Source organism: Cibotium barometz, chromosome 12, assembly GCF_041138505.1.
Source record: "Cibotium barometz isolate CiBa-2024 chromosome 12, ASM4113850v1, whole genome shotgun sequence".
Taxonomy (NCBI): Eukaryota; Viridiplantae; Streptophyta; class Polypodiopsida; order Cyatheales; family Cibotiaceae; genus Cibotium; species Cibotium barometz.
Window position 1 is genome coordinate 12,725,114 of NC_141057.1, and position 14,635 is coordinate 12,739,748.

The window sequence follows — 14,635 nt, forward strand, 5'->3', positions numbered from 1 at the left end:
TATGATTTTTCATCACCCTATTGTGTAAATTTCTGCAGGGAAAAGCTCATACTTGGCTTCAACTCAAAGCATGAGGGCGTATCTCCCAGGCTCTATGAGTCCACACAATCAAAAAAATCCATTGAGCATGGGCGCAGACCCCATGGTGCACGCAGCACTTCCGTATCCTTCTCCTCTTCAATATTAGGCACACCAATATCTCCTCAAATTAGCACACCAATATCTCCTCAAATTAGCACATCAATTCATGACAATCTCTCTATTGGAAACAAAGCTGAGATCAATTCCAGGATGGAGAAGACTGAATTGGGAAAATCCAGCATTACAGGGACAATGTTGGCTGCCTTAAGAAGATTAAGCTCGTCAAAGAGAAGAGAAACATCCTTGGGTATTATAGGAGCTATTTTCAGTGGGGCAGCAATGCCCATTTTTCTCTTCTTTCTATTCGATGTGTGCATCGCCTACATAGATGCGGACCAATCCAGAAGGGACAAAAAAATACACCGTATTCTGTTGCTCCTAGTGTTCCTTGCCATGGTCTCCTTCTTATCAAATCTATTACAACACCTCAATTTTGCCAAGGCTGGTGAATTTCTGATGACAGATATATTGGGCAAAATGTTTAAAGGTATGACACTCCACCCTCTGTAAAGGTCAAAATAAATTGACTAACTTTTGCAGTACGTTTAAACACCTATTGCTGCCACAAGAACAAACTGTCCTTGCCTGTTTTCCTGCCTTCTTCTCACATCCAATGCCTCATCCTCCCTCTCCGCTTTCTTTTTAGTTTCTACCACACAAATTTGAGTTATCCCAATTTATAAGTTGTCAGCCCATGTTATAACTTTTATGTCCACGTTTAAGAGTCATGTGAACATGCCACGAACACAATGGTTATAATGCCATAATAATAATAAATTGGGCCTTGGAATTATATTTTCCCTTCAGAACTTATAAATTACACCTGATGACTCATGCCTCAAACAAGTTCATGCACGCGTGCCCATGGGGTTTACAATCCAAGCAATGTCCACACCAGAAAACAAGTTCATGCATGCACATCATTCCCAAGTGAACATGCTTAATGCAACAGCATTGTTAACTCGGCAATCTCCCATCTTCCAAACTTGTACTCCTTAGATTTAACAGCAAGGAGTCAAGCTAGTAACACTATCAAGCCATGTTCTGGTAAGCTGCCCATAGGTCTCCTCAACATCTGGCTAACACTCTATATATATATATATATATATATATATATATAGAGAGAGAGAGAGAGAGAGAGAGAGAGAGTTGATTGAAAATGTAGGATGCTAAAAGACATTAAACCTGACAAGAAACCAAGTGTGAAGGAGAGATCCACAATGATCTCCTATAAGTGTACCCATGCAAGACCTCACCATGTGCCTCTATTAATGCAACTCCAAGGCAAACAAGTGGGTGCATCCTTGTATCATGCTCTCCTGTGCGAGGCTGCCTTTCTCTGTTGAGCTGTCACTGGTATTCCCTCATAAACAGAGATGGCTACCTCCTCTTGAATCCCACTAGGTCAGGTAACAATCAAAATATGACTCAACTAGCCGCAGGAATTCTTTGTACATGCTCTATGCATCTCCTATTACAAACTGTATACACATTATACCGCCTTGGTCTCATAGGCCATTTCAACCTCTTGCTGAAAAAAACTTGAAAAGAGTTGCCTGGGCATGTTTCTTTTAAAGATGAGGTGGCATAGAGACAGATTAATCAGAGCTGGTGCTCTCAATTCTGAACAATATACATGAAGCCTTATCAAATCTTGATTTCGACCAGATGAGAACCCAAAAAGACCTGTGGAGGAACAGACCACACAGCAGAGAAATAGAAGATGAAGTGGGTAGGTCACTGTAATAAAGCATATGCCTCTGTGTGTGTGTGTGTGTGTGTGTGTGTGTGTGTGTGTGTGTGTGTGTGAGAGAGAGAGAGAGAGAGAGAGAGAGAGAGAGAGAGAGAGAAATGAAATGAAATGAAATGATATATTAACGTCTTCAAAAGGCCAAAATGACCTATGAGACCAAAAAGGTTACAACAATTGGTGGATCTAATACAATGTCTGTGTAAGAAAAGCTAAAAACAACTAACTGAAACTGAAATAACTATGAGGAAAAGTACGGTACTAGGAGCTCCTAATGGATAACATCTGGGAGGAAAACTCCAGCAACAAAGGTAAGCATCATACACATCACTGTCCAAAGAAGTCTCTCATCGGTCGATGGCGGATATCCTCAATGTCCTCCATGGTGAGTACTCTGACTGGACGTCTCCCATGCCGTGCTAGTATGGTCCTGATCCTCTGTTGTAGTCTCCGCCGGTGTCGAGATGGGCCTCTCATCTTGGGGCGCCTCGACCGCCCCAGCTCTATAGCCCGATCAATCAGTGTACCTCTAGTGCGGCTATACTCTGGGGCTAGCTGCAATGCTTGCTGGCCTGACTGCTCAATCTCTGATCGAAAGAAGTCTGTAATCTGCCTCTGTAGGTGTCTCTCCCTCTCTGATCCCCTCCCTCTCAAGAGACCCTCTCTATGTCTACGAAGCTCCAGCAAGTATAATCCGAGGCATCTCTGATCCTGGTATCTCATGACTCTAGAAAGTGGTCCAAAACCCTCTCTAAACAGGCAGTGAAAACGGCCTCGTATCTCATAATATACTGGACAGTGACATATGTAATGTAACTCTGTCTCTGGCTCCATCTGGCATAGCTGACAAATCCTGGCCTCAGCTGGTACTCCTCTGAATCTGCCAGTCTCAATCTCTAGCTGGTGTGAGGATGTGCGCATCTGACCAATAGCACACCGTACCCCATGAAAAAGATGAGTATCCATGTAGCTGGGTCTAATCACAAACCCATCCTGCGTGAGCTGGAGAAGATGATCTCTATAGAAAGCCATCTTCGTACCAAGCTCCTGTGTCGGCTGTATCCATGTCCTCCTAGTGTCCAGCTGAATCAAGTCCTGCCTGATGAGTCTGGTAATCTCTGCCTGTGTGAGAGAGAGGGAGGGTGCATCCAGGGAGTACTGAAATGGAGGTAGCCTTTCCATACTAAAGCCATGCAACTGGAACCAAGCTGTCATCTGTGCATACCAACATGATCCGTCTCCCTGTGATGCCAACTGTCGTGAAGACTCCAGGGCTAAGCGAGCATATCTGTCTCTAGGGAGAGCCCAAGTGCTATGTATAAAGGAGACTGATCGAGTGAGTGCCTCTACTACCAATGGGGGGGCAGCCATCTCTGCACGGATAATATCATGTGGTACGGAGGCCTTGGCCCTAATCATCCGGGAAATCATAGAAACCAAGGGCCTCTCCATATGTCTCCATCCATCAGTGCTACCAGCTCGGCTGTGGTGATCTACTGAGGGTCCCCATATCTCCACTCCATACAGCATGGCTGAAGTGACCAAAGTGTCAAAGAGCCAGAGCTTTGTTCGAGGTTCCTGAAACTGAACCTGCGAACACATCCTCTCTAGTCTCCCCAATGCTGCATAAGCTCTGGTCAATCTGGTCTCCGCTGCTCTCCTCAAGGAAAATAGTGGGCCACTGAAAACCGGTGTGCAATGCATCCAAATGACACTGCATCCCCTCTGGAGAATCTGAGATCAGCACAATATCATCAGCATACAATAACAGCGGAATCCATGTCCCTGCTAGCTGTGCTCCTCTGTCACCCTCCCGCTCTACATAGTCTGAAACCTCATCCACGTACATCCCAAATAAGGTGGGAGAAAGGGGGCAGCCCTGTTTCACCCCAATAGTGGAGTGAACCATCTCAGATATACCCTGAGTAGTACGTACCTGCCCCACAACTGTCCTGTATAAAGCCATGATTCCCCAAATCAGCTCTGTGGGCGCTCCCATCTCCTGTAGTCTACGCATCAGTCTGGCTCTCGGTACTGTGTCAAAAGCTTTGCGGAAATCCACAAAGCAACAATAAATCCTCCTGCCATATAATCTGCCCTCCTCAATAATAGCTCTGAGTGTCAAGATATGGTCAAGAGTGGAGAAACCTCTCCTGAACCCTGCCTGCCCTGATGCACGTATGCCCTCTCTCTCTGCCCATCTACTCAACTCCTGCTCAAGAATAGATGCATATAATCTAGCCAATGTGTGACCAATCATGATGGTACGATAATTCCCAGGAAGCATGGGATCCCCTGACTTGAAGATAGGCACAATCGTGGACATATTCCAAGTCTCAGGAAAACCCTCACACATGGCTCGGTTAAACATCATAGCAATAAGCTCTGCAAGCATATCTCTGCCATGAATAAAGTGCTCTGCCACCAAACCATCATGATCATATGCTCTCCCAGTCCTCATCCTGTCAATAGCTTTCCTTACCATCTCAGCAGTAAAGAAAGCACATGTCTTTGGGCATGGCTCCGATGGGTCTGGCAGGGGCGGCTGTCCTGCTGCTGTGTACAGGGATGCTGCATACTCACTCCAAATCTCTGTGGAGGTAATGGCTAGTGATGGTGAATGCTCATGGAATAGTCTCCATGCCTCGCCTGAGTCCTGACTCATAAATAACTGATACAAATCTCTCTCTAACTGAGCAAGATAAGCCCTCTTCTTCCGTCGCACTAGGTGCCAGAAGGTAATCCATGACTGTCTGTGAGTGGTAACACCCATGAGCACCTCTCTCTGTAATCTGATCCTCATCTCTCTGCACTCCTCATCATACCAACTGTTCTGGGGCATGTTCCCAGATCGTCTCCGTGTAGGCTGACTATGGGGATATGCCTCTGATGCTGCAGCATGAAGCGTATCTATCAATATCTGAGTGAGCTCATCTAATGGCCGTCCTGGCTCCTCGGCACATAAGCGTCTGCATATCTTATCCGTGTACACGGTGTCAGTCTTCCTCGTAAAGGTATAACGAGTGTGTGTGGAGACCTGTCCCAATGGAGCGGTGCTGAACTGAAATGTAAGAGTGAAGGACAAGATAGCATGATCCACTGCTATTCCAACCGGCCTAGTGCCTACCATAAAATCCTGAAAAGAGGGAATGAGACTGGGCTGAGCCATAACATAGTCCACTGTACTAGCACCATGCCTATGTGGAAAGCAAGTGAAACCGCCCGATGTCGGGAATCTCTGTAGGCCATTCAGGATGGCCAATCCATGTGCAATCCCCATGTCTATCAAATACCGCCCATACACTGTATGCTCCTCATCCTGTGAGAGTCTAGATAGGCCCATATCCCTAACATCAAGCTCCCTCAACATCTCCTCTGAGGTATCATAAAATACTGTCTGGTTATCGGCGGTCCTGGCATTGAAGTCCCCCAAGAGAACGATGTCACCATCCCTGGAGAACTCCCAAATGTCATCATCCAAAATAGAAAAGGGAGACTGCCCGCTAGGTGATGCATACACTGATGTACTAGGAGCAAAACAGCATATAGCAATGTAGAGATATCTGCCCGTCTCTGCCCTCAGTCTAACCCACATGTACCTAGCCTGCTCATCTCTGCGGACTATATGTATCAGTGGCTGTAGCTCCTCTCTAAACAATACTGCCACTCCTCCTGAGCCCCGTCCTCTATGCTCTGAACGAGTCTCCTGTCTACAAGCTGTCTCCCATCGGTATCCACTAACATGTGGCATGGACTGTCCAGTGCCTGATGCGTCTCACAGTAGAAGATGATGTCCCTTCCAGTGAAACTATCCTCAAAAGCCCCTACATCAAGACGTAGAGATCCATTACAATTCCAAGTAGCAACTTTGCGTGTAGTCCCATAGGTCTCACGCCGTCATGAAGAGCGCCTCTCCATAATCACCACTCTACCATCTCTATAGAAGGCCACTTTCCCTTTCTCTCGGGCTGCCCTTATCTCTGGCATAACTTCTTTCATGTGGGCAAGTTGCGAGAGTGTGAGGTCATCTCCAAGAAATATTCCCGTCTTCTTGAGTGTAGGACGTCTCTTCAAGAAGTCCTTCTTCGCTTCCACGGAGGGGAAACGAATGATAAGTGCTCTCTCCTTAGAAGATTCGCCACCACTACCTTCTCTCTTCTTTCCCACTCTCCATGCCTTTGTGTGCGTGGCTTCAATGCCCATCATAGAGAAGAGCTCCTTGGTTTCCCCTTCCGCATCATCACGGTCTTTTAGACCAGACACTCGTACATGTAAGGCCCGGCTCTTCCTCCTTTGCTCCTCTTCAAGGGTCATGTTGATGATGGTGGGAGTGGGGATGGGTGGCGATTCTTTACCTTTCCCTTTCTTGGCGACCTCGATCCATTTCTCCGCCTCATCCATCTTCTTTTGTGTCTTTGTCATAGTTGTCACGGTACGAAAATACGATACGGTACGGTACGATACCGTACGGGAATATTCGGTACGATATGAAATTTTGGGATACGGTACGATAAAATACGGTTTTTATTTTTTACACTTACAAGCTATGGAGCTTCAAGCTTGAATGTGAGGAAAGGTTGGGAGGGGAGGAGTCTACAGTGCTTGAGAAACCAGTACATGGATATGTGTCTCTCCCGGTTGGATCTCCCGATTGTCTCCAAAAAAGAACCTGGATGGGTAATGCAATACCAAAGGTCTCCCAGTGTAGCGTTTATGACTAAGGGACCGTCCTTGCACAAATACGAGGAGTGCATCTAGGGTGATAAGTTTAGGGACTCCTCTCTAGATCAAAATGGCCATGTCCAAATGTTCTCCCTCGTGCATAACTTGAGAATCTAATTGTCTAGCCTACCTATACCAGGGATCCCCAAGTGATGTAGCAAGGTTCTCTCATCCTACCAATCAAGTGTACACTACCAGTCTACCTCGCCAGATTTTTTAGGTCTCTCCACAACCCCATATGGAATACTGAGTGGACACGAAAGTTGCGAAGTATTGCAAGCATTTGGGATCTTTGTAAAGCAGGGTTTCTATTTTTTTTTTAGCATTTGGAAATTCTTTTTCAAGGAAAAAAAATTTTGTGGGAAAAAAAAAAAAAAAAAAAAAAAAACCTAACTCGTACCGTACGATATCGTACGAATTCGTACGGTATCGTACCGTACGACTCGTACGTACGAACAGGTTCGTACGCGTACGAGAAACAACTATGGTCTTTGTGATCACCTCCACCCATGAAGATGTCTTCTCTTTATGTTGCTCCTCCTCCTCTGAATGATCCTCATTTGTTCCTTGATGGTATTCAGCTCTTCAAGAAAGGAGGGCTGAAATTTTCCATCCTCAAGATTGCTTTTTGAAGTGGCTGCCAACTCCTTTTTGAGGGCTGAGATTTCAGCCGCTTGACTCTTAGCATGCAATTTGGCCTCCACTAGTTCCTCCTTTAAAGCTGAAATCTCAGCCTCTTGCTTGGAAGATCTCTCTTCGAGCTCTTGGATTTTGTCAAATCCCTTCTCGAGTTTGGAGAGGCGGTTTATGATTGCAGTGACGGAAGAGTCGACCATCTTCTTGTTTTCTTTGATAATTGTGCCGCGCTTGTCCTCCACCTTCACGAGCTCCTCTTTAAACCCGGTCTTGGTCATGACTTTTTGCATTCCCACAGCCAATGGACTGAAAATTAATCCATGACACAGGAGCAAAACAGCAGCAACAGGGGGGGTTCAAGTCATGTAGGGAAAAGGGGAAAAGAGGAGAAGAGAGTTATGTTGCTGCCTTGGGGGCCTGAGGAAGGGTGGGTGGGAGAAGGGGGGCGGAAAGACGGCGAAGAGGGGGGGGGCACAGGGCGGCGAACAGAGGGCAGGGCGGCGCAGGCGGAAAGACAGGCAGGCAAACAGCGAAGAGGGGGGGGGGCACAGGGCGGCGAACAGAGGGCAGGGCGCAGGCGGAAAGACAGCGAAGAGGAAGGGTGGGTGGGTGGGAGAAGGGAGGCGGAAAGACAGGCAGGCAAACAGCGAAGGAGGGGGGGGGGGCACAGGGCGGCAAAAAGAGAGCAGGGCGGCGCAGGCGGAAAGACAGGCAGGCAAACAGCGAAGAGGAAGGGGGCACAGGGCGGCGAACAGAGGGCAGGGCGGCGCAGGGGCGAAGGGGGGCGCAGCGGGAGGGGGGGGGGCGCAGGCGGAGAGAGAGAGAGAGAGGCTTGCTTTGAACTGCTAGCTTTCAAGATGCCTTGTTTAACAATGATCGTGTTCTTTGAGCACAGCTCTTTTGCAGAAGAAAGTGAGCTGGTATGACCAGGAAGAAAACACTAGTGGTGCTTTAACTGAAAGCTTCCTGGACAGTGTGGTCCCTATTAACTCAGTAGTAACAGAGTTTGCTAGCACCATAGTTCGAACAAGTTCTACTTTCTGTGTGTGTGTGGGGCTGGCATTCATAGCATCCTGGCCAATGGCTCTTCTAATGCTGGCTATCTTGCCGGTGGTGACATTTGGTACACTTCAAAGAGTAAGGCTCTCCTTTTATTGGTGCATCTCATAGGTTGAGCCTCTGTAGACTGAGGTGCTTAAGATTGAGGAAAGGTGTGTAATAGTGTTTTAATGGGTGTGTCATGTGTGCAGAGCAAGGACATCAAATGTACACATTCCAGAGAGATGAGAAAAGCTTGTGACAATGCCAATATGATTGCTGGGGAGGCTGTGAACAATATACGGACAGTGGCATCATTCACAGCCGAAGAGAAGATCCTCGCTCGATTCCAAGAGAGCCTCCAGACGCCCTTCAGAACCAACTCCAAGAGAAGCGTTCGCATCGGTTTGATGATAGCATTAGGGAACAGTGCTGTGCTTTTCTCCATATGCTTTATCTTGTACATAAGTGCTTTGCTAGTGGGAGCTAAGAAGGCAAGCTTTTTGCGGTGCTTGCAAGCATCTCAAGTCCTAAACTACACGGCTGAGAGCTGGGGAGAGGCCATATCCATTTCACCCATCGTCGAGAGTGCAAGGAAGGCTTTTCAGATGGCGGTTTTAGTCATAGGGCAGAAGATAAAGGAGCAGACAGATGATGGAGGAGACCATGGCCTTGAAACTACACAAGGAAGAATCGAGTTTGCAAATGTGAGCTTCGCTTACCCTTCAAGACCCGGCATTTTGGTGCTGCGTGACTTCAACCTGGAGGTTCCGGCAGGAAAGACGGTGGCGATCGTCGGAAGAAGCGGGTCCGGCAAGAGCTCCGTCCTTGCTCTACTTCAGCGATTCTACGAACCCCAGACGGGCCATATCAGGCTGGATGGCACAGACATTTCGGAGCTAGGGTTTCGATGGCTAAGGCAGAAAATGGCGGTAGTGCAGCAGGAACCTACCCTCTTCACAGCAACTGTAGAGGAGAACATAAGATATGGGAGAGAAGACGCAACAGAGGCAGAGCTGAGAGAGGCAGCTAGGGTTTCGAACGCAGATGCATTTGTGAGCTCTTTGCCGGAGGGTTACAAAACGCACGTTGGAAACAAAGGAGTGCAACTCTCCGGAGGGCAACGGCAGAGAATCGCCATAGCTAGGGCTGTTCTGAGGAAGCCCAAGGTTCTCTTGCTGGATGAAGCCACGAGCGCGCTCGACACACAGTCGGAAGCCATTGTCCAAGAGGCACTGGAAGGTGTGGTAGCACACACACGTGCCACGGTGCTTGTGGTGGCCCACCGTCTCTCCACAATCCGCTCTGCCCACATCATTGCCGTGCTGGAGCAGGGCCGTGTCAGGGAGCTTGGGTCCCACGACCAGCTCATGCAACGCCCCTCTGGCGTCTACGCTCGGCTTGTCCGGCTTCAAAGCACTCCATAAGGCGTGGGAATATGAAGAAACAAAACATGACCTTATGAAATACCCTTGAAGAGAGTGCTAGTAATAAACTTCTTTATACGAATGTCCCGACCCGTCTCGACGGGTAGGAAGCATTTTACATTTTCAAGAAATATGTGTAAAATCACCTTTCCTTTCATTTTAGAAGCTAGGCACATCGAGTTACACACAAACACGCATAATGATGTATGTATGTATGTATGTACATGTATGTATGTGTACATGTACGTATACTCCATTGAAACCATACATGTTACAATTGGAAGATATGTGTATGTGTGTGTGCACCTATGAACGCATGTGTGCATGTCATACACACATGTAAATATGTGTGTATGCGCACGCACCCATAATATCCATAGATATTGTTCACACTCATACTACATATATGTATACATTGTCCTCAACTTGCCAACCTTCTATATAAACACATCATGATTGCCATATATATCCATATAGAAGCTTCTAAAGCACCAACCTTGGCATATAAATATACATCTAGCATTACAAACCCATAAAATGATGACAATCTTAACACACCTGAACACGGCTTTAAACGGACAACTGGATTATCTCTCCTTGGTAGCCTATGCCCCATGCCTCCATCTGGCAAAATGTATGCCTAAAAAAAACATTAGCATTGAAGATATAATTCTCGTTTAGACAAGGATAAAAGCTTACAAAACTCATTTGGTGGATCAATATTTGAGACAAACGGCGTTTGAACAAGCTTGTAAACAGCAAATCAAAAAATTCTATATTGTCCAGTGTCTATGCACCGAAAATCTAACTTATCAAGCTTTTCATAATCCACAAACATTACATGTACATGAAGTTAATCTACAACCTTCTGCAATCTTAGATTGTAAATTCCAAGGAGCCCAAAGCTCTCTCGTAAAAACTGTCTCGACCATACAAACCCAACAATAATCTGGGTTCTAAAAAGTAAAAATATTCCCTCTTGTGCCACTTTCATATTCCACAATATGCTTTACGCACACTTTCACTGCATCGGCGGATAATCTAACACGTGACATAGCAACGTACAGTATCCATGTGTGAATACTTGTGTGGCCAGATAAAGTCCCAATACACTCAATGTTTGTCCTTGGGACTTATTTATTGACATACCAAAAGCTTGTTGAGATATCGAGCTCATCTAATAAGGCGGTGGACACTGATGACCCGCTTATGGGATAGGCCCCACACTTACACCACTGGCATGGTTGGTGAGATCATAGGTAATATGCAGCCAGTGGGATGACAGATTGTGTGACAGCCATTCTAGAGATTGGCATAGTTATAGCGCCAGCTCATTTAGTTGGGTTCACACTATAGAGAACCCTAGTATGTATTTGGTTGAGTACCTTTTCATATCGTGTGTACTCTTATCTTTGTATATGGTGTGTTGAATGTTGTGTGAAGAAGAAGAAGATTTTCAGCCTCTCACCTTGTGTGTTCTCTTTTAGGGTTTTGTGAGTGTGTGTGTGCTTGCAAGAGCTCACGCTCTCTTCTCCCCTGCATCTTTTCATGGTATCAAAGCCTGGTTCATGCTAAGGGCTGAGTTGCAAGCAAGAGAAGCACAGGAAGCGGTACGAGGGTAAGAGCTTCATCTATTCTTCCCTATTTGTGTTGGCAACTACACCCTTGTCGGGAGCTCTACAGGAGGCATCGCCACGGCAAACGATCTCTGATTGAGGAGCTTTCTTCGTGGGAGTAAAGCTATATGGCAACTACATTATCCTATACCGGACGACATTTTGTGGGCCGAAAATGCGTTTCGGGCGCGTTAGGACCTCTGTTTTTCAGAAAGCAGGCGATTTTAAGCACTGTGGGTAAGTCATCGATTCTATGCAGAACTTTGTTTTAAGAACTGCAGGAAGACAGATTGGTTGTGTAGACATTGTGTGTGCTGTAAGGAGGTCAAACAGTTGCCATTGGGTGTATGTATGCACATTGAGGCCACTGGTTGTGACATTTGAGTGTAGTACAGTACCGCTGCAGAAAATACAGCAATTTGTGCAGGACAAACCAGAGTGTTGTTTCTGGTAAATTTGTGTGTCTGGCAAGATGTCAAATGATGGCATAAACCAGATTGTTACTGAGAAGCTTGAGAAGCTTCTCAGTAAACCAGATTGTTACTGAGAAGCTTGAGAAGAATAACTTCCATGCTTGGAGGTTCAGGTTGACAAATTTCCTGATGGGAAAGTGTTACTGGGACTACATAGAAGGTGAGCATGAAGAGGCACCGGCGGAGATATCGGAGATCAATCCGACTACTGCAGATGTGAAAGAGTTCAAGAATTGGAACCAAGGAGCAAGAAAAGTTATGTATTGGCTCTCTATCAGTATACATGACACCATGATTGGGCACATACAGGATGCCAAGTCTCCCAAGGAGGCGTGGGACACCTTGGTAAAACTCTATGAAACGAATACCAAGACACGAAAGATACAGTTAAAGAATGAACTTCACACTGTGGAGAAAAAGAGTATGTCTGTGAATGACTATGCATTGAAGATCAAGGGTATTGTGGAATCCCTTGCATCTATTGGTGTTTCAGTGGATGATGATGATAAGGTGGAGGTCTGTCTACGTGGTCTCGGGCCATAATACAAGGCATTCAAGACATCTATTCAGACTTGGGAAAACATTCCCAATTTCACAGATTTGGTGTCTATGTTGATTATAGAAGAGAAGAGCTTGGGTGAAGACCAACAGCCTTCACAAAACAAAAAAATTTCAGAGCAACAGGCCTTCTACACAAGTTCAAGAAGAGGACGAGGTAGAGGAGGCCGTGGACGCGGCCAAGGAGGTGGCCGAACAGGTAATCAGAATTATAACCAGCAGCAGCAACAACAACAGTCCCAGAATTCACAAACAACAACAACACGCATGTGGAAGAGGCCAATTCAGAGGCAGGGGGAGTCAAAGAGGTCGTGGAAATTGGCAAAGGCAGTATAATGATACACGTGGATGCTTTTATTGTGGTAAGCCTGGACATGTGCAGGCAGATTGTTATAAGAAGTAGGCTGACATGCAAAATGGGAAATTGCAGCAAAACAACTATGCATCCTCAAGCAGAAACAATGAGGATAATGAAAGGTTGTTTGTTATGCAGCATGTCGTTAATGCCATGTCTGAAAATGTTAAAGCAGCACATAAAGATGATGTATGGTACATTGATTCAGGTGCTTCGAACTACATGACAAGTCATAGGGAGTGGTTCAAGGAGATGAAAAACCTTGAAAGACTAGGTTTTGTGGAAACAGGGGATGACATTGCTCATCCAATTGCCCATGTTGGAGATGTGACATTGTCTATGCAGGATGGCAAAGTGAAGTACATTGTAGATGTACTTCATGTTGGAATTAGGGTTGCAGGAATGCACACACAACTTCAAGAAGATGAGAAAGCTTGAGCACAACACAGTAGTGTATTATGAGTGCCAAAAATGAAAGATAACGAGCCCTAGAAGATAATGGGCGTATATACAATGCACGGGGGAAAAAACCTCCTAGTGAGGGAAAAAGTGCCCCGGCGGTCCTAAGTGTGTTCACACACATCACTACTATAATATGGTAACAAATCCCCCCTGGAGTGATGCGGTGAACAAGAGCTAGCACTCATGTATAGGGAAGTGTCTAGCTATGTGGACGAATCCACAAAAGGGAGTAAGCCCAAAGCTTTGCGAAAAGCTTCGAACTTCTCACGAGGCAGAGCCTTTGTGAAAAGGTCTGCAAGGTTATCCTGTGTTGGCACATAAGCCAAACTGATCTCTCCTGCAGAGAGTCTCTCCCTGACATAATGGTAGTGCACCTCAATGTGCTTCGTACGAGCATGGAACACTGGGTTCCGCGCAACTGCCAATGCGCTCTGACTGTCAGTGAAGAGGGTGGTGGCAGATGGCTGCCCAACACCCAAATCAGCCATAAGGCGTCTGAGCCACACACACTCAACCGTAGCTGTGAAAGCTGCCCTGTACTCAGCTTCACAACTAGAAGTGGCCACAGTAGGCTGCTTCTTGCTCAACCATGATATGCATGAGCTTCCAAGCATGAAGCAAAAACCACTCGTGGACACGCGTGTGTCATAACAACCAGCCCAGTCAGAATCTGAAAAAGCATGTAAATCTGGCGGCAATGATCCCCCCTTGGGATAAAACAACCCAAGATGCCGAGTACCACTCAAATAGCGAAAGATACGCTTCACTGCCTGCCAATGCTTAATGCCTGGGCTATGCATAAATCTGCTCACCTGTGAGACTGCAAACTGAATGTCTGGCCTCGTAATGCATACATAAATGAGGCAACCAACAGCTGTCTGATAGAGTGTGACATCAAAGTGATCTCCAGCATCATGAAGACTCAACTTCAAACCTGTCTCCATTGGAGTAGCAATAGGCTTGCAGTCTTCAAGGCCAAATCTCCGCAACAATGTTTCAATATACTTTGTCTGACACAAAGCAATACCTCCATCACACTGCTTAAATTGTATCCCCAAATAATGATGCAAATGCCCCAAATCTGACATCTCAAAAGAGGCATTCAAATCAGCCTTAAAATCAGCAATATGACTCTCATTTGGTCCTGTGAGCAGCATGTCATCGACATAGAGAGCAATGATTAGATGTACACCATCCACACGTTTAACATACAAAGTGCTTTCTGTTGGACTATTCTGAAACCCATGTGCAGTCAAATATGCATGTATTTTTTCATACCAAGCTCGTGGAGCTTGCTTTAAACCATATAAAGCCTTTTTTAACCTGCACACTTTGTTTTCCTGCCCTCTTTGAACAAAACCACGAGGCTGCGATACATACACCTCCTCATGCAAATCTCCATTTAAGAACGCAGTCTTTATGTCCAACTGATGTACATTCCAACCATTATGAGCTGC

The 14,635-nt window shown here is 46.1% G+C and overlaps 1 protein-coding gene across 2 annotated transcripts in view; it reads left to right on the top strand.

Moving 5' to 3' along the window:
- The window catches only part of LOC147633072 (ABC transporter B family member 1-like), a 44,691-nt gene extending 34,521 nt beyond the window's left edge, over positions 1 to 10,170 (top strand). For both annotated transcript variants that reach the window (XM_086806082.1, XM_086806083.1), the window contains exons 9-11: positions 39 to 628; positions 8,145 to 8,386; positions 8,500 to 10,170. In XM_086806082.1, the coding sequence (XP_086662208.1) occupies positions 39 to 628; positions 8,145 to 8,386; positions 8,500 to 9,714 (2,047 nt within the window). In that variant the 3' untranslated portion in view covers positions 9,715 to 10,170. The remainder of the gene's footprint in view (positions 1 to 38; positions 629 to 8,144; positions 8,387 to 8,499) is intronic.
- Positions 10,171 to 14,635: the final 4,465 nt, after the last annotated feature.